Here is a 19309-nt window from a genome sequence, read left to right on the forward strand (position 1 = left end):
GGTCAAAGTGTCGATATAGCTTCCTTAATTCATGTTTAACAAGTCTCCAGAGGCCATCAGACGGGATGAGACAGAGCTGAATCCCTCTTATTAAACATAGTAGTACATACTGATAACTATCACCATGATACAAGCCGAAGTAAAAAAATCCTCTCCCTTAATCTCTCTCTCTCCCTCTCCTAGCTCTTCAGTGATGTAGCATACAAGGCCAGAGATCGCGAGGATCTCATTGCAGGCATAGATGAGTTTTTGGATGAGGTGATCGTGCTTCCACCTGGGGAATGGGATCCCAAAATCCGCATTGAGCCACCCAAGAAAGTCCCCTCCGCTGACAAAAGGTTGGAGCTTTACCATGCATGTCGTGTGTAATGCACATTAAGCTCTCAGCTTTTTAGCTATACGTCAAAATAATTCTTTCCAGCATGAAACCCAGAGGTAAGAGCTTAATGCAAGGTGGAAAACGGCTCCAACTTAGGAAGCATCAGCCAAAGCTTGTAGGGGTGAAACCTCATCCTCACACTTTCATGGATTATTACTTTAACAAACACAAATGAATTGATGTGCTTCATATTTTCCCCCATCTGTGCCGTTTGTATGTTTTCTTCAGGAAGTCAGTGTTTTCTTTAAATGAACTGGGGCAGATGAACGGTACAGCCGGCGGAGGAGGAGGACTGGCTGAGGACGAAGAGATGCCAGAGCAACATGAGCTTGGAGAGGAGCTGGCATTCACTGGACGGTAGGTAGTCCAGACCACACGGCACACCGCCGAGAGGTTTTGATCAATCTTAACCTGCATAATGAAAGGGAATTTTAATATGAGTTCATCAAAATTTGGCAAAGTAGGCAAATTCAACTCACTAAAAGATCCAGACACTCCAAAATGAGCACTTCAGATGAGGATCCTGATTAGATGTAGTGACTGAAAGTTGGATTAGTAGGTTGAAAGAAAAAAAATCTTTAAACTGTCAAAAGAAGTATTGACAGTTTTCATGACATAAAAGAAACTTGACAAATGTTGCTCTCACAGATGTGTTTAGATAGCACTTTATATCATTGTTAGAGTATCACATCCTGTCATAGTAAATACTCTCCTGCTTTGGAGAAAGTAATATGTATCATGCTGAGAGGCGGAATAGGTGACACATCCTAACCGCCGCGTGTGTCCGTGCACAATAGCTTCTGTGGCGGTCTGTTCCTGGACATAAAGCGGAAATTGCCATGGGTGCCCAGTGATATCTACGAGGGTTTCCACATTCAGTCCATTTCCGCCGTGCTCTTCATCTACTTGGGGTGCATCACCAATGCCATCACCTTTGGTGGCCTGCTGGGAGACGCCACTGACAACTACCAGGTAAAAGAGTGTGCCAAACTCACCAAGCAGTACAAGTCGGTTTATTTTAGTCAATTTACTGTATGTTAATATTATTATATATATTTATATATGCAATTGAACAGAGATGCAGTGTGTCTCCAGCTTTACAAAACACTGCAGAATGGTCTAGAATGATGTTCCAAAGACCCCCCACCCCCCCACCCCACCCCCTTATTATCCCGAAAAGATGTTTGGTAAATATCAATAGTGGTATACATAGTATTTCATTTAAAATAACATCACTTTTAAAGGTTTGTTTGGGATTCACACTTCTTTCAACAGATTTTGTCTAGGATAAATGGGGCTATTGTGAAAATGCACTCCATGTTAATACAAATGTCATTTATGCATAATCTTGAAACACAGAAAAAAAGCAGCTCTGCTTCGAGATGTCACAACAGTGGATTTTTATTTCACCTGTTTTTCTTTCCTCCTCCGACATTAGGGAGGGTTGGAAACCTTTGCTGCATGTGATTCTCCATCTCTTTCTCAACTCATTTCTTGTCATCTTCTCACTTTTCAAATAACTAAACGCCATACACAATATCCCCTAAAAGTCATAAGATTAATATGTTATAAGGCACGTCGCATTTACTGTACTTTGAACATGTGTTAAGAGCAGAGCCTGGAAGCTCTTAGACTGTAAGCCAAATATAAACACAGGCAAGAAGCAAGCACTAGATTAAAATCAACTGGTGTCAGCGCAGGAAGCTCGTGTAATTTGTGTGTCATGGTGATCAGGTTAGGTGAGATATATTGTCAGTCTTTACCTGTGCACGGCCAGTTTGTTATATAAGTGACACTGCTTTCCTGTATTTAATTTGGTTTGTCTCCAATCAAATAACATCTACTTCAGCATGTCAGTCTTCTGAATGTGTTGTTCGCATGTCAGAAAAACTACAAGGCATCATGATTCATTTCATGTTTCTGCTCGGTCATAAAACAGTGAATATATATTTCTCCTAGTGAGAGTGTCTGGCTTCATAAATCTCTGTAAGTGACTCTGCAAGTCCACTGCGCTGTGAGGATGCAGTGTTTTTTAGTTCTTAGAGTTTTACATCAGATCAGGTCTCTCTTTTTTTATTTGCACATCAATACCTTTGCACCAACAGCATGTGCACACACACACACACACTCACACACACATAAACACACACATGCACACGGGAATCATTTTAGATAAGTGCTTTGACCGGAACTCACTAGTCCTCCTCGCTGTCAAGTTGAAATACATCTTGAACCTTTGTGTAATGTCTAATACACTCAGACATAGTTGCCAATACCACCCCACACCCACACACACACACATCCAGACATCCACAAACACACACACACACTTCTGCTGCTTCTTTTCTCTTCTTCTTTCCTTATCCGATGCTTGATTTACAGACTTTACCAACAGTACAGTTCAACCATTTTCTGTCACCAATCCTTTTATTTTCAGCCACATTTTCATTTCCCACCAACTTGGTCTGGGAACTCCGTCTGTGTGTGTGTGTATATTAAGTTTCCGTGTGCCGTTCCTCTTCCAACAGGGTGTAATGGAGAGTTTCTTGGGTACAGCTCTGGCTGGCTCTGTGTTCTGTCTCTTCAGCGGCCAGCCACTCATCATCCTCAGCTCCACCGGACCCATCCTCATCTTTGAAAAGCTCCTGTATGAATTCAGCAAGTGAGCCACTTAAGAGCCTAATGACCCTGCACTAGGCAGACATGGTGGGAATACTGTGGAGTACCGTGGGCACCCTTTTTAATACCAAGTAGAGGATTATTTGATAATCCCATTACTGAGAAAAATGCAACTGAATATCCTGGTCTGCAGTGCATGACCTCCCCTTCTTGATTCCGTTAATGATTTGCAATTGAATGACAGGTTAAGCCATCAGAAGTCGATGCATCAGGTTTTTTAGATATATATTGTATAGTTTTAACAAAAACACATCCTATCTCTGACCAACATTGAATATAATGTATATAGAATTTGTACTGGAATAATAATAAAGCTCAATAACACATACAGATGGGGCAATTGGCCATTGCCTTCCAGCGATAAAAAAAAACACATCTGTAATACAAAGGTTTGCACAATCTCAAGAATGATTATTATTATTAATTCATTATTAAATGATTTATGATTGAGATCATGGGTCAGTTTCTCCAGTGGAATAAGAACAGATATCTACGCTATCTACATGTTGACTATAGGAATATGTTGGGCAGATCACTGACATGTTTTAACAGATAATGCAGATAGGACAATGTAAACATCTTGGAACAAAGAGTGAATCAAAATATCTGGATATGATCAAATGACCAGAGCAGGTGGATGAACATACCTTTACATTTACAGCAGAGGTTTGAGCTGCTGGGGAGCATTTTCTGGAGCCAAATAGATATACGATAAGATAAGACAAACTGTAAAAACGTATCCATTGAAATAAAATACATTTTACCTTTGAGAGATTTGGCAGAAACCGTAACAGTTTTAAAATGATAAGGAGTTTAAAGAGTCAGTCATCAACAGGCCTGTCAAATCTGATAAGTCCCCACTATCAGCACCCCTTATATGTGCCAGAAGCTAGTGCCAGGGGGGACAACAGAAATAACAGAAGGAATATTTAAATATTTATCTCATATCCCTCCAAACCAGCAGTGTGTTAGTGTGATCATTACATTGTTACTGATAGAATTGATCTGATCTGTATTGTTAATAAAGGGGAAAACATACATTCACATCTGTATTCCAATGTGAACAAAAAGCTGATTTATCCTTTATCCACTTAAAGGGCACGAGTGGAAGGTGTCTAATTGGCTTCACATCTTTGATCTCAAGGCAGTAAAAAGAAACTTTGAGGTTTAGAGATAAAAAAGTAAAGACATGTCTACCAGCCATGCTTGAGTCAGACTACCTGTCAAACTGTTGTGTGATTAATCCTCCTATCATATATATGTATACTGCCAACTGAGTGAATTACTGAAAAAGTAATAGATAAGCTAGACAGCTGCCTATGAGGGCACCTCCAGCTGGAGGGCTGCTAAAGAGGCGGAAGATTTTTTTTTTTTTTTTTTTGTAACTCACTCCAGACACTCAATCTACCTTTAAAATGTAGTGACAGACATCTAATGTCTGCTTTCACTGACTCTTAACATTGCACAAAATTAGAAAAGATAGGACCTTGATCCAGACATTGATTATTATTTATCATTTACCACTCTGCTTCATTAACCCTCCTGTTGTCCTCAGGTCAAGGAAGGACAGGAGGAAGGGAGGAAAGAAGGAAGGAAGGAAGGAAGGAAGGAAAGGAGTAAGGAGGGATCGAGGAAAAGAGGAAGGGAGGAAAGAAGGAAGGAAGGAAGGAAAGGAGTAAGGAGGGATGGAGGAAAAGAAGAAGGAAGGAAGCAAGGAAGGAAGGAAGGAAGGAAAGGAGGAAGGGAGGAAAGAAGGAAGGAAGGAAGGAATGAGGAAGGAAGGAAAGAAAGGACTAAGGAGGGATGAGGAAGGGAGGAAGGAGAGAAGGAAGGAAGGAAGGAAGGAAGGAAGGAAATGAGTAAGGAGGGATCGAGGAAAAGAGGAAGGGAGGAAAGAAGGAAGGAAGGAAGGAAAGGAGTAAGGAGGGATGGAGGAAAAGAAGAAGGAAGGAAGCAAGGAAGGAAGGAAGGAAAGGAGGAAGGGAGGAAAGAAGGAAGGAAGGAAGGAATGAGGAAGGAAGGAAAGAAAGAAAGGACTAAGGAGGGATGAGGAAGTGAGGAAGGAGAGAAGGAAGGAAGGAAGGAAGGAAGGAAAGGAGGAAGGAGGGAGGGAGGAAAAGAGGACGGAAGTAAGGAGAGAAGGAAGGGTGGAAGGAAAGGAGGAAGGAAGAAAGGAATGAAGAAAGGAAGGAGGAGTGAGCAAAGAAAGAGGGAGGAGAGAAAGAGATGGGGTCAATTTGACCCGGGAGGACGACAGGAGGGTTAAAACAGTGACCACACAGCACTGTGAGCAAGTGAACTGCAGAGCCTCAAAATATGTAAAAACAGATAGTTTCAGCTAATTAGTAGAAATACTAAGTGCTAATGCAGAGCTATTCAGCTGTAAAACATAAACTGCTTCACTAAAGCTGGCATGAAGACTTATTTTTTTAGCAAAAAATGGAATTTGAATAACCATGGGATCATAAAATATGGTCAGGACAGACGTATGTGTCAGACAGTGGTAATATCTGCAGCTCAGTACAGAAATGACACAAACTGTTGGAAGTGTCAACAGCACTCCTGCATAGATCATCACAAACCTGCATAAACAAACAGAAATATTAATAGGAGAAAGAAGAGGGAGTAGCATGCATGTACTAACTGACAGATGAACTTGATGACATGACACAGACTGTAAGATGAATTAGGTAGAATAAGTTAAATGTTGAGATAGAGTCCTGTGTATGTTCATGTTATGAATACAGATAACATGAATACATAATGGATATGTATACATACACTATAAGTATGTATATGAGTCTTAGTTAACTCACTTCATCAATGCATTCACCATGACTTCTCTGACCTCTCCCTCCCAAAGGAACAACGGTATAGACTACATGGAGCTGCGTCTGTGGATCGGCATGCACTCCTGCCTGCAGTGTTTCATCCTGGTGGCTACCGACGCCAGTTACATCATCAAATACATGACGCGTTTCACCGAGGAGGGCTTCTCCAGCCTCATCTCCTTCATCTTTATCTCCGACGCCATCAAGAAGATGGTGGGCTCTTTCAAATACTACCCGATCAACACCGACTTCAAGCCCGACTACGTCACCGCCTACAAGTGCGAGTGCCTGGCCCCAGACCCGAGTGAGTTCACCCCTTGGCTCGGGGGGGAGATACAGGGGGATTCTCCACAGCGAGGCAGTGTGGTTACGAGGGTCTGGTTTTGGGCTCGGTAGACTGATGTTCCAGGCAGGTTGTGATGGGCAGTAAATCGATCAGTATTCAGGTTGGAAAAGCAACCAGACCAACACTTATCTCCTACTGATCTTTTATAACGTGAATCTTCAGAGCAGTGACTATTATACAAAATATTTAAAAAATATAAAAAATGATCATTATGAGCGATGGCGTCCTACATGAACACGTTATTTATTTGTCTCCAAATTAGAACTGGTGGTTATTTCACAATGAGAGATTTCTATATTTGTTTTTTTTCTCTAAGTTCGCTGATTTGATGGCTTGTTGATTCTGCTCACCAATCAGGATTTAGCAACATTTGATTAAGAGTCTGATTACAGTTGTGGGATTGTCTGTTTTTGTTGCCAGGCTGCTGTCAAATCAAATCGGATGAAGGAGAATTACTTTACATATTTGAGTGTTCATTATACATAATATCTAAAGATGTGTTTGTCCATACTTTACTGCTTTCTTAGACATTGATACTTAAAAAAAGAAAGTTCAGAGTTTTCAGAGGCTTTAAGATTACCCATCTCAACTCAACACCTTACTGAACAACTTTCCAAGTCTCTGCATGTTCATTTTTATACAATTGAAATACATGTAAACCAATGGCGGCGTTGGTAACACCTGCGAGTATGTGTTGGAAAATGTTGGTTGATGATGTGTATGTAATGTGACAAAGTATGCACACTTTTTAATTGACTGGCTAAACATGCATAACCTCAAATTTGTTCTTTTAGACCTGGAATTATAGGTATATATATAACAGTTACATCATAGACCAGATGATGTCATTCTTATCCTTTTGGTTCATCTGACCAATATGACTATGCTGTGATTATTCTCAAATGTTACTTAGTTAAAGATGCCCTTTGACGATTTCCTGAAAACAAAATGTGTGTTAAATTTTTAACGCAGTATGTTCCTTGAGGTCTGGCAAAGTACCCCTCATCAAAAAACCTTTACAAAGTGGATTTTTTAAAATACTGTTACTCCTGCATTGTTTACATCCTGTTTGCTAGCTTGCAGGCTTCTTCTTCACTGCTCATTGCTGCAATTCCTTGTATGTTACTGCCACCAGCAGTTGGTCAACAGGAAAGCATGAAAACAGCATGATTTGAATCGTGCCCCAGCATGCATGTGTGCCCTTGTAAATGATACTAATAAAACAAGAACACACTCTTAAAAAGTTTGGTCCACAGCACCTCTAGTGGTGAAAAACTGCATAGGGTACCTTTAAGTTTGAAATAAACATAATCAATTCATCATTTTCCTCAAAATATCATTGTGTTTTGGTTACATTGTATAAAGATGACCAACCTGAACTGGACTGTAGCTTAATGCACATCCATTTTAAATGAAGTTCTCAATTGCTCGCTGTGTTTACTCCTTTTCAATATTGCAGTACTTTCTGTTGAAATTGATTTCTGTAACTGATTTGTCTCTTGTTTGTTTTCGCCATGCACAAACAATTTGGCCGCCGTCTCTTGCAAGTGAGTACCTCTTTTGTTCGTCTGCATGGTCCTCAGAGTGCTTTCTGCAATGTCCGGGAGCTGGATTCTCATAATGTTTTGCGTTTCTTTTTCATTCCCTTCTGTTTTCCTCCTAACCCACCTCTTCATTTTCTGTCTCATTAACCTCCCTGTCTCTGTCTGTCCCTCTCCCATCCATAAACAGTGGCTGCAATGATCTTCAATGGTTTAGTTCCAATACCAGATAACAGCTCTAGTGTCTCTGGGGTAAGTGCTTGTTTTAATTCAATTTTCTTTTCTTTTTTTTTAACCCCTACTTTGATGCATTGCATTATAAGCTGAAAGTTTAAAGAGTTGGTGACATTTCAGCTTTTCCCCAGAATGAATTTGAAGCTGTTTTTGAAAGCCTATATGGCAGCATTGTTAAAAACAAAATAGCAAAAAAAATGGTTTGTTTACAGCTAACCAAGGTATCAACTCTCTCTGACAATGAAGTCGCTTTGCTCTCCTCTTTCTCTCCTTTGTTTGTTTATCACCATCTGTCCCATCATCCTCGCTCGCTCTCCTCCGTGGATTACACAACTTCACATCCGTGCCAACGATTTTCACTGTTTACTTCATTTTTATGATTTTTTCAACCTCCACGTCTTTGTCAAAATACTTCACTCTTCTTCCTCCTCTCCTGTCTCTCCATCACTGCCACCCACCACCCCAGTTGAATGTGACAGCTCTGGACTGGAGCCAGCTGAGTAAGAAGGAGTGTCTGAAGTACGGAGGATCTCTGGTGGGGAACACCTGCAAGTACGTCCCCGATCTGGCCCTCATGTCCTTCATCCTCTTCTTCGGCACCTACTCCATGACCGTGTCCCTCAAGAAGTTCAAGTTCAGCCGCTACTTCCCCACCAAGGTGACAAAACTACTTACTGATCAATTTATCTATGTGTCCGTCTTTCCTCAATCAGGCGTTATGATTAACAGAGAAATGAAATGCGGCCTGTGGAGTCTTCTAAACAAACACAAGTTCATTTATATTCATCATCATCATCATCTTCATCTTAAATCTCTCTTACTTTTTTCTGTGAGGCTGGTTCATGTGAGTACTTCGAGCCTGATTTACCAAACTCTCTCAACTGCACAAAATAGCTTGTTTCAATTGATAAATGACACCTTCTCATGAGTAGGAGCACATTCATGAGACGAGCTCATTAGAATAATTGGCTCCCTTTAAATCGCACTCTGTTAGCGGGCACGTTTCTTTTCCTATAATGTCACCCAAGAGTAAAAAAGAACCACTCAAAGGTTTGAGCTGTGCTTTGGGAGTGTCGGTGGGGTTAGGGGACCCCAAATAATTAGAAAATATGAATAGAGCTGCCAACAATGTGTAATCAGAGCAATTTTGTATTGTGATAGAAATAAAGAGGGGGGAGAAGATAATATTATACAGTAGGATATGTTACACTGTCAGGTGTTATAACAGAGAGGCTGCTGTAAGGGTGAGAAAAATTTCCAAGAAAAGTATGTATCAGTTAATTGGAAAGCTATGGTGATGACAGTGAAGCAGATTTTTCATTCACACCTAAGAGAAAACTTTAGAGTAAAAAAAAAATAAGAAGAATTGGCGAATGCAAGGAGTTTTCTATCTTACATTATTCGTCTTCATTAAATGTTGCATTGCTTGATTTTTTTTGCCATTTATGCTACAGACTGTCGATCGGTGGAATTGAGTAAAACTCACAGCAGGAATGTTTATTATATCAGGTGCACCATACAAGCTTAAGCAAACATTGCTCCACAGTCCTTACAGTAGTCATAACTTCCTGTGAATAAAAAGGTCAATAAATGGCACAGCAATAAACACTGATTGTGACCTGTAGTTCCCTCAATTTAAAAAGCGTTTGTTAAAGGTGTAAAAAAAAAAAACTGTAAACAAAATAGGTTGTTACAAGTACACTGTCGTCCATAAAGTTGGAATAATTTTGTTTTCAGATACAATCCTCTGTTTATTCCTATTTAAATTTGCGTTGTGATATGTTTGGAGGAGATTGATTTATACAGTTTTGAGAAGATAAACGCTTTATCTGTTAAGAATGAATCACATTGTCACAATCATTTCATGGAAAGAGGTAAAAAATATTTTATTCCAACATCATGGGCGATAGTGTAGATTTCCAGCAGAAAGTAACTGCTGTGCTCTAAATGTCTCAAGCAGATGACTCACTTATTGTCACTCTTTATGTATGCAGGTAGTTTTCAGCACAGTGACTTGCTGCTGATTATATAGCTGGGTTGGTACAATCCCCTCAGGCCCAACACCACAGTGCTGCTCTCATCTATCTTGTGTCTGGAATTGGATAGTCAAACATACAAAAATCTGGTCCTTTCTTCTTCCAGTCATAGGATTACTGCTGACTCAAGTGTAGCCAGGAACAGCTCAGCTTTTTCAGTATTTATGAGTTGCCTCCTTTCAGACATTTTTTTCTGCTTTTACTTCTGATTTGTTCAGTTTTGTCACATTGTCTTGTCTCATTGTTTCTCTCTCTCTCTCCTGCACCAGTTAAGGAAACTCATCAGTGACTTCTCCATCTTCATGTCCATCATGACGTTCGTGGGGCTTGACATGTTGATAGGTCTAAAAACCCCCAAGCTGATCGTCCCAACAGAATTTAAGGTAAAGCAAGTCATTGAAGTATCATTCACAAATTAGATAGCTATTTGTAAAATAGGCTGCTCGCACAAAGTTAGTCACAGCATGAATTAAAGCAAATAATGGTACTCTAAAGTAATAGACCCTGACATATCAGTCCTGTTAGATTTGGCGACTGATGGCTACTGGTGGTAACAGAAAGTGTGGTTTAATACGACAGTAAGCAGTAAACATGAAAAGCTTCTTGGTGTATCTGTTTCCAGTGCAGCCAAACCAACTAACACTGAAGATAAGATAAAGATACTGGCCTCATGCCATCAGCAAACATGATCTGACTTCTTGCTGCACTGTGTTGGGACACAGTTTAAATAAGTAAAAGAAGTCGCCTGCAGCTCACTGACTCCCTGCGATGTTTAAAACCGATCCGCTGTCAAAAGACACTGAAAATATCTGGCATTTTTCTCGTGACTACTTCACAATAAAAGCCACGTTTGACCAGTTGAGTGCTTTGAATATGAAGCAGCAGCAGTGTAAAATGTACCGTATGCATTATCAGTAATTTAATACAGCTCTGATATGGCTGGAGGAGAGTGAACAGTAAACACTGAGACTGATATCAGTGAAGGAATATTACAAAGAGTAACATTGAATAACTTCATTGTTTGCTTTGAATCAATTGTGCATGTGAAGTTCATGTGAATCCAGTACAGACATGGCAGACCCTGCCACTAACAATTTAAACTACTAAATAAAGAGATAGTTAGAGAATGTAAATGCACTGAATTTTTTTTGCAGGAAAGCAGAACACAAATAGCATCAATGGGATTTGGCTTCATGAAAATCTTTAAAGTATTGATGGTCATTTCCAAGATCTTGTTTTCATCTAAAATGTTCATGTACAGCTGCTCATTTGTTGTGGAAATAAAAATGGTCTGTCATCTCCCACCAGCCAACTCGGCCGGGTCGCGGCTGGCTGGTGATGCCGTTTAGTAAGAACCCGTGGTGGGTTTATGTGGCCAGCTTTGTCCCCGCCCTCCTCGTCACCATCCTCATCTTCATGGACCAGCAGATCAGCGCCGTCATCGTCAACCGCAAGGAGAACAAACTTAAAGTAGGTGTGCTATTGGAGGAAATGGATTAATGGATAGTGTTGATCTCTCTTGAAGTGTATTGTTTAACATTTGTTATATATGATATATCCGTGTTTGTTGTCCTGGACAGAAAGGTTGCGGCTACCATCTGGATCTGTTCTGGGTGGGGGTCCTGATGGCCGTCTGCTCCTTCTTAGGCCTTCCCTGGTACGTCGCCGCCACCGTCATCTCCATCGCCCACATCGACTCTCTGAAGATGGAGAGCGAGTCCAGCGCTCCCGGAGAGCAGCCTCAGTTCCTCGGGGTCAGGTTGGTCTCAAGCTAAATAAAATCACCGGACACAGAAATAAAAAGAGAAAACTGCAACTTGGGAAATAATGCCTTCAGGCTGCCACTGGCAATATCACAGTATGAGAGAAACACTTTGCTAAATCCTTTGTACTGTTGTTGAAGCATAGAGAAGGTATGTGAAATTGACTTGACAGTCTCTTGTGTATCAATGTCCAACATACAGAGAACAAAGAATGACTGGCATTTTGGTGTTTGTTCTCACTGGAGTCTCCATCTTCCTCGCTCCAGTACTTAAGGTATGAAGTACACTGTGGATGATTGACATGTGTCACATGACTAACACATGGCTTTGTTCTGTGTGCTGTTTCCTTATCACGGTTGTAAAGGAGGGCAAAGCAATCTGAGTACAGGTTACTCCCCACTTAAGCATGTCATGATTACAACATGAACAAATGCTTTCCTGAGACTATATAACTGTATTTTCTTTTATTCATATTAGGTTTTTTTTTCTTACAATCTCTTACTAGTGTTCAAATTTCACTGGCTTTGTTATTATTTTCCACGATATCACTGCCTTGAGTGTAGGCTTAAACACACTTTGCTAACTGCCAATATTACATGGGTGTCTGTCCTTCCTCTACCTTGTAGTTCATCCCCATGCCTGTGCTGTATGGTGTCTTCCTCTACATGGGTGTAGCTTCGCTCAGTGGAATCCAGGTACGACGTGTGCCAGCTGCTGATGTTATTTATCATAATACATTAAGTTATGGTGGCTGGACATCTTCCTTATTAAATTTTTTGACAGCAAGCAGGTATGAGCTTACTTAAATCTGCCAAGTATGCAGACAAGCAGTCAAGCATGCGGATATGATTGGTAATGAAGGGTTGCAGATTTTGTAAAAGTTGAAATTGTGCGCAGTGGGAAAACAAGAGGATATTAAACCCTGGCTTGAATATATAATTTGTACATGTGTGCCTAGATTGTATGCATCTGTATGTGTGTTTCTGATGGCCAGACGTCACATTATAACTAATATGTGGAGTAACAGATTGGCATTTAGATGGTTTTGGAATCCTAAAACTGCATGCTGGGTGACTTTGTGCCAGGGCAGGTGCTCTTTGATAACTTTCCTCCACTCAACCGCAACTCCCTGCACACCCAAGCTCAACTGCGGTGCATAGAAATCCTCCTCCAAATCATTTAAGATGAATCATTCATACCACAGAAATGAAATTAACTTGTGCCCCTCAAACCTTTTCGTCATCTCACACTTCTGCCACCTGGTCCCCTCCATCCTCCATAGTTCTGGGACAGGATCAAGTTGTACATGATGCCGTCCAAGCACCAGCCGGACTTCTCCTTCCTGCGCCACGTTCCTCTGAGGAAGGTCCACCTGTTCACGCTCATCCAGATTATATGTCTGGCTGTGCTCTGGGTCCTCAAATCCACCTTCTTGGCTATCATCTTCCCTGTTATGGTATGTGATAGAATAGACTTTTATTTGTATTATGCTGCCCTGTCCATGTATATATACATTGATGAGGGATCTCATGTTGTTGTATCCGAGTGGAGGAAAAGAGACAGCTGTTTTTGCTTTAACATGCATAATTGATGTTCAAAAAGTTGGATATAATTTCAATTTCAATAATAAAATCCAAGGATCAAATATGCTTCACTGCTGCTAAAATAATGCCTCTCAATTATAGAGCCCAAACAATTTTTTTTCTATATTGACCTAAGCAGCATTTTCAAATAAAACCGTATCTTATTCTTATTGATTGTCAGGATACAAATGAATGGAAAGAAACATGACCTGAATGAAGGCTTAAAGCCATTTTTAAGAGTGTAAATATAAAGAGAGGAGGCGATCTGATTTCATTGTGTATACCAGTGATTCATGTTAATGTCATCTATAAATGCCATCCAGCTAAATCATGTGCAGATGATAACCAGGTTATGAGATGAATGTTAATAAGAGGTACAAACAAGTCCTGTATGTCAGTATATCTCTGTGTCTAACCCTCAGATCCTTGGTCTGCTGCTGGTCCGGAAGATGTTGGACATGGTCTTCTCCCAGCATGACCTGGCCTGGCTCGACGACTTGCTGCCTGAGAAAGAGAAGAAGAAGAAGAAGGGTGAAGACGAAAAGAAGGGGAAGGATAAGGAGAAGAAGAAGTCTAAACCAGATAACAGCGATGATGAGGTGAGAAACTCGGGCTTCTTCTGCCCCCTGCAGGAAGAATGAATCATGAGGGGAGTTTTTCTAATGATCTGACCTGAGTGTGTAACGCTTGCGTGTGTTGGCTTGCAGGAGAAGTTCCACTCCTATACAAACCATTCTCCCAGCTCAGAGTCGGACTTGGATCGCAGGTACTGTGTCCTCAAACTGCACATCCCCTACAGAGATCTCGTCTATCCTGATGTTGCACAGTCTCATTGGGGAGCATACTGCCAGGCTGCTGCCACACACAGTGCGCTTTAACACACACACGCACACACACACACCATCTATTACACAGCCATGAACAGACACCTGTTGCAAGTGAGTGCATGTGAACATTTAGTCACACATACACTGTAAATACAATCATTGAAAGGGTCGGTTCACCCAAACAAAATTTTTTTGAGATGTATGACTCAGAGAGACAATACAGGAGATGTAAATACAATTTCATTAGTGGTGCTCACAGCATTGAAAACTAACATTTATTTATTATTTTCCACAATCAATAAGTCACTGACACCTGATTATTAACTGTTATCTGAGGGACTATTTCTTAAATTAAAAAGCAGTTAGAATGAAAACAGTTCACAGCGAGGTCTGTGTGTCATTCAAAGTATTTGGTACATAGAAAAAACCCTGTTAGGTCAAAACTAACTGGAATTTTTACCAATATATCTGACTAGATAAAGGTTTTTGATGCTCTGCCTGAAATGAAAGAGTGCCTGAAGAAAGATATATGTTCTGAAAGAGGTCATTGCTTTTTAATTTGTTAAATGTCAAGCTGAAATGTTGTGAGCACCCCAAACAAAATCCCACTCTTTTCCATTGAGGTAGAGACAGAGATCTAACAGTGTGTACGGACAGAATACAATGCAATTTTTTACTGTATATACTGCTGTATATAAAGATGGACGACATGTCACCACTTCCTCCAACCGACAGTCAAGTGAGTCCAGTGGCTGCAATGGAAAGGTAAACCAGCAACAACCAGCCAGTAGCTAGCTAGCTATAGCCTTAACCATTTTTACATTTAAGTTACAATGTACTCTTTTGTCTTTTGGGCCCTTAAAATTAAGCAGTATGTACTTGTGACCCTTCATGATGACAAGCATGAGCTTTTTTTTCATCTGACTCTTTAATTTGAAGGATATTTAGAGCCCTAAACAGCTAAAGTATGTATTTCACAAGAAAAAAGCAAACAAATGGAGTTTAATGTAAAGGTACAGTGTGTAGTATTTAGGGGCATCTAGCAGAACGGACACAAGAAGTATTCACCTGAAAATAAGAATTGTTGTATTTTTTTTTTTACCATAGAATTAGCCCTTTATATATCTAGTCCTGTGGGTCCTCTTCTACCATGTTCCACCACAAAGCCGACATGTTGCACCGCTATGTTTCTTCAGTAGCCTCGATTGAACAAACCAAACATTGGTTTTGGACAAGGCCTTTTATGCTTTTCACAAGTTTCTCCTCCACACTTTGAAAGGTAGAGGAGGGGTTGGTTGCAATCTGCAACCTCATCACTAGATGCCACTAAATCCTACACACTGATCCTTTAAATAAAAACAAAATATAAACACTTATGTGTAACAGAAATCTCTTATTCTTTATTATCCCTTTAAACAGCTGGGGGACCCCTCAGATATTCTCCACTGGGAGTATAACAATATACGTTCTGTGTAATTTGGGTGAATCAACCCTTTAAAGACATGAACAAAACAGTACATTTCAACATAGCATCTTATCAAAAGCATCCAATGTTCAAACGATGGCTACAAACACTAACTTTTTCCCAGTTTGACTATTTGACTTATTTTATGTTGCATTGCTTGCGTTGCATTATATTTTGCTACCTCTAATATTTTCCCCCCATGAAGAACGAACTACTAGTTGTGAATGTGGTGTACTGTTTACTACTAAATGAATTTGTGTTATATTACATGACTTCTGACAAAACTGTGCCCTTCAGTACTATTTCATTCCTTCCTTCTTTCACTGTCAGATGTTCGGAAATTAAAATGTAAATGTTACACACGACCACTTTTATGGCTCTCATAGTCCCTCATGTTTGGGCTGAGGTGTAATTACAGTCTCCTCTCCATGCACTTTAAGGCAATGCAGATCTTTGTAACTCTATTAACTGTATAATCCTTGCTGCTACTCTTCCTGTGTCATGTGCTATATGTCTCACAGTATGTGCACTGCGCTGCCCTTTGTACACTCATCTGGGCATATTGTAATTCTTCCTTGATGTGTACTAGGTTATACTGAAAGGCAGTGTCTGTGAGGTGAAGGGTGATGAATGGAAATGCATGCTGTGTAGTTTGCTCTTTGTTCAGATTAACATACAGTATGTGGACTTTAAATAGCTAAATAAAAATTAAGCTGTCTTATGTTAAGTCTCTTGTGCATCTAGTATATTTGGGAGTAGTAAAATTAGAGGATTTATTGTAGGCCAGTTCATACATAACTGTATAATCATCCACATGCAACAAGCATCACTGTTTTGGTTGTTTCTTTTTCCTCCATGTGCTGAATCTCTTTAGCAAATCAGCCACACCTGCATGTGAAACGTAGCTTGATCTTATTGTAGCTTTTTACTCTCTGAACTACCATCTCCTGAACTGAAAGTGCAGCTGATAAAGCTATATATATATATATAACATTTGCCGTTAATTTACACAGCACATGCTAAATGTTTACCTTTTTGGCCTCTGTTTTTTTTTAACTTCCTTTGTGGAAAATTGGGAGATTACCCATCATGTCTGCATTGCTTTGAAAGAGGCATGGTTTGGATTTGACGGTGTAAGTGATAAAAAAAATCTGTACTTGTTATACAATATCATTTTCTTCATGACTGATTAAAATGCATTTGTCACCATGCCTTACAAACCTATTTGTTTGGCAAAGTACAATAATGACTGAATTACAGTAAAAAAGTACAAAGTTACCTCTGAAATGTAAATTACCATAAAATTGAAATACACCAATACCTGAAAATTGTACTTGAGTTGAGAGTACTTTCCTCTATTGTTGTTATAAATTTAACCTGACTCTAAATTTCCAGTGTGATCATGATCCTGATTTTGACATCAAAGCTCCTCCGGTCTCTTCCACTGTAGGTAAAACAAGAGAAACATTTGAGGAATTCCAATCTCAATGATCAAATCCTCAATTTCAAGTTTGGAAAAAGTGGTGTTGAAATTGAGCTTGATCTGTGATCTTCATTGGTTCTGTTAAAAATGACTTGAGGTGAAGGTTTGCAAGTGCCACAAAAAAACCTATTCCCACTTCCCAGCCTCTTCCCTCAATCACTGTTTTACACCCAATCCTCATAGAGTTAATCCCAGAGTTACCTTCTCTTATCACTCTCAGCCATAAGACATTGTGACCAAGGACTCTGCGAGTTTTCCTTCCAGTCAGTCAACACAGCGGCTCTTGCCACCCATTAGTTCATTTTTCTTGCTCATCAACTGTCATGAGCTGCTAGTTTCCGGCTGTTGTCATCATGCCATGTGGCTGAGCTCCTTTGTCTTCCCCGGCCTCCACCCCCCAACCCCTCAGTGTCTTTGGCTGTGGGTGTGTATGGTAACCGGAGCTTGCCCTTCCTCAGCATCACCCTCCACCTGAAGATCTCCTGCCCGTCGTCTCCGGCCATGCCCATGGGCCGAGGGATGGCCTGCCCCGTGCCCCAGGTCAAGATCGAGATGGAGTCGGACTACGACTCGGACATCGACCCCCACCGGCCCCGCGACATGAGCAGTGAGACCACGTTATAAAGCGGAGACTTGGTGTCTCGCTAACAGAGCACATTGAGGTGTGGGCAGACTACAGGATGCTGTACAAAGCCACTGCTGAAGCAAGCACAGTATGAGCTGGCACAGAGTGACAGCTGTGTGCAGACTGACACCCGAACAGATAGCTGAAACAGGACTGATCCAGTCAGTGCAGCTGGAGAAGTCAACTTTTAAACTGGTGCATTTGTGAGAGATTTTTCAATGGAATAATATATTAAATACTGAATTTATTTATTTATTTATGTGTATGATGTAAATGGCCATAAGAAGAAAGGAAATATTTATCGGTATGTGCTGTATAGGATCATATTTGATGTGAAAATATTCATATTTATATATAATAGACATCTATTAATATTGTACTGTTGTTGTAATTACTCTAAATCCAAACTAAACTTGAAACCAGTAAAATCTGATTGTACAATAATTTCACATCAGCCTGTGTGTACAGAGTTTGATTTTGAGGCAGGAAATGTGGAGACAAGTACAATTATATAATAATTACAGAACTATTTTACACAAAACTGTAAAATCAACTGTACAAAGCCATGCCTTTTCTCTATGTTAGCTTTTGATGCATGTTGGTGTTATGGTGTGTTTGAATATGATCCCAGAGATCCAGCTCTCCTTTTACAAAAAGAAACAACCAAAAAGTCTTGATGTTTCTGTTGCAGGTTTATGTTTGTTTTTTTTGCTCTCATGGACTCTGTATGAGAATAGAATTAACTTCCAGCACAACACTACACGCTTGACAATAATTAAGAAATGCACACACATATATAGGATACTCTTGAATTGACAGATATAATTTATGTAATTAAAGATATTCTAAATCATGTGTGTTATGTTATATGTGTTGTTTTGTGTTATTGTGACATCAACGGCTGGAGGTGTCAACTATCTCTTTTAAATCTCCACGAATACTATTAACAGTGACAGTAGTACCAGTAGCAATAAAAGTAGTAGAAGCAATTCCGATAGCAGTAATTATAGTATTCTAGTATAATACTGTAGCCATATGACCTGTCATGACCTGTCTCAAATCACCGAAGTAAAGGTTGCCCTCGGTGAAGTCCTTGCCCAGGGAAACATTGAGGGTGACCTCTGCATTTTCGTAGTGGTAGCTCATGTCCAGGTCTTCTGGCAATCCAGACAGCGCCCCCCACAGTCAAAGAAGAGTGATGAAGCCCCCTGTAAAAGCCCAATTCATTCAGGAGGATCTGGACCCAGAGAGAAAATGAGACACATATGAAGAAAATGATTTAAAGATGATGTGGTCTTCATGTTTAATTCTCTGACCTTCTCATGATTATATATATTTTTAAGTCACACGTTTAACATTTTATAGCCTCCTAATTCAAGGTTTTTACTGAAGTTCAGCATAAAACCACATAATGAAATGAATTTTTAAAGACAAACTGTGAAATAACCCCTGACACTCCCAGACTTTCCTGGAAAATTCATCAAAGTCCCTGCCTGTACCTGCCTGGAATACACCTC

The 19309-nt window shown here is 40.1% G+C and overlaps 1 protein-coding gene across 1 annotated transcript in view; it reads left to right on the forward strand.

The window, feature by feature from the left end:
• slc4a5a (solute carrier family 4 member 5a) overlaps positions 1 to 17791 on the forward strand; it is a 29774-nt gene extending 11983 nt beyond the window's left edge. Inside the window, exons 10-25 of the mRNA XM_062418109.1 lie at positions 184 to 338; positions 608 to 736; positions 1177 to 1351; positions 2908 to 3041; positions 5922 to 6193; positions 7994 to 8028; positions 8477 to 8668; positions 10316 to 10429; positions 11355 to 11516; positions 11627 to 11805; positions 12011 to 12083; positions 12436 to 12504; positions 13092 to 13265; positions 13815 to 13991; positions 14100 to 14158; positions 17626 to 17791. Of these exons, the coding sequence (XP_062274093.1) occupies positions 184 to 338; positions 608 to 736; positions 1177 to 1351; positions 2908 to 3041; positions 5922 to 6193; positions 7994 to 8028; positions 8477 to 8668; positions 10316 to 10429; positions 11355 to 11516; positions 11627 to 11805; positions 12011 to 12083; positions 12436 to 12504; positions 13092 to 13265; positions 13815 to 13991; positions 14100 to 14158; positions 17626 to 17791 (2265 nt within the window). The remainder of the gene's footprint in view (positions 1 to 183; positions 339 to 607; positions 737 to 1176; positions 1352 to 2907; positions 3042 to 5921; positions 6194 to 7993; positions 8029 to 8476; positions 8669 to 10315; positions 10430 to 11354; positions 11517 to 11626; positions 11806 to 12010; positions 12084 to 12435; positions 12505 to 13091; positions 13266 to 13814; positions 13992 to 14099; positions 14159 to 17625) is intronic.
• The last annotated feature ends 1518 nt before the right edge of the window (positions 17792 to 19309 follow it).

The sequence above is a fragment of the Scomber scombrus genome, chromosome 4 (genome assembly GCF_963691925.1).
Source record: "Scomber scombrus chromosome 4, fScoSco1.1, whole genome shotgun sequence".
Taxonomy (NCBI): Eukaryota; Metazoa; Chordata; class Actinopteri; order Scombriformes; family Scombridae; genus Scomber; species Scomber scombrus.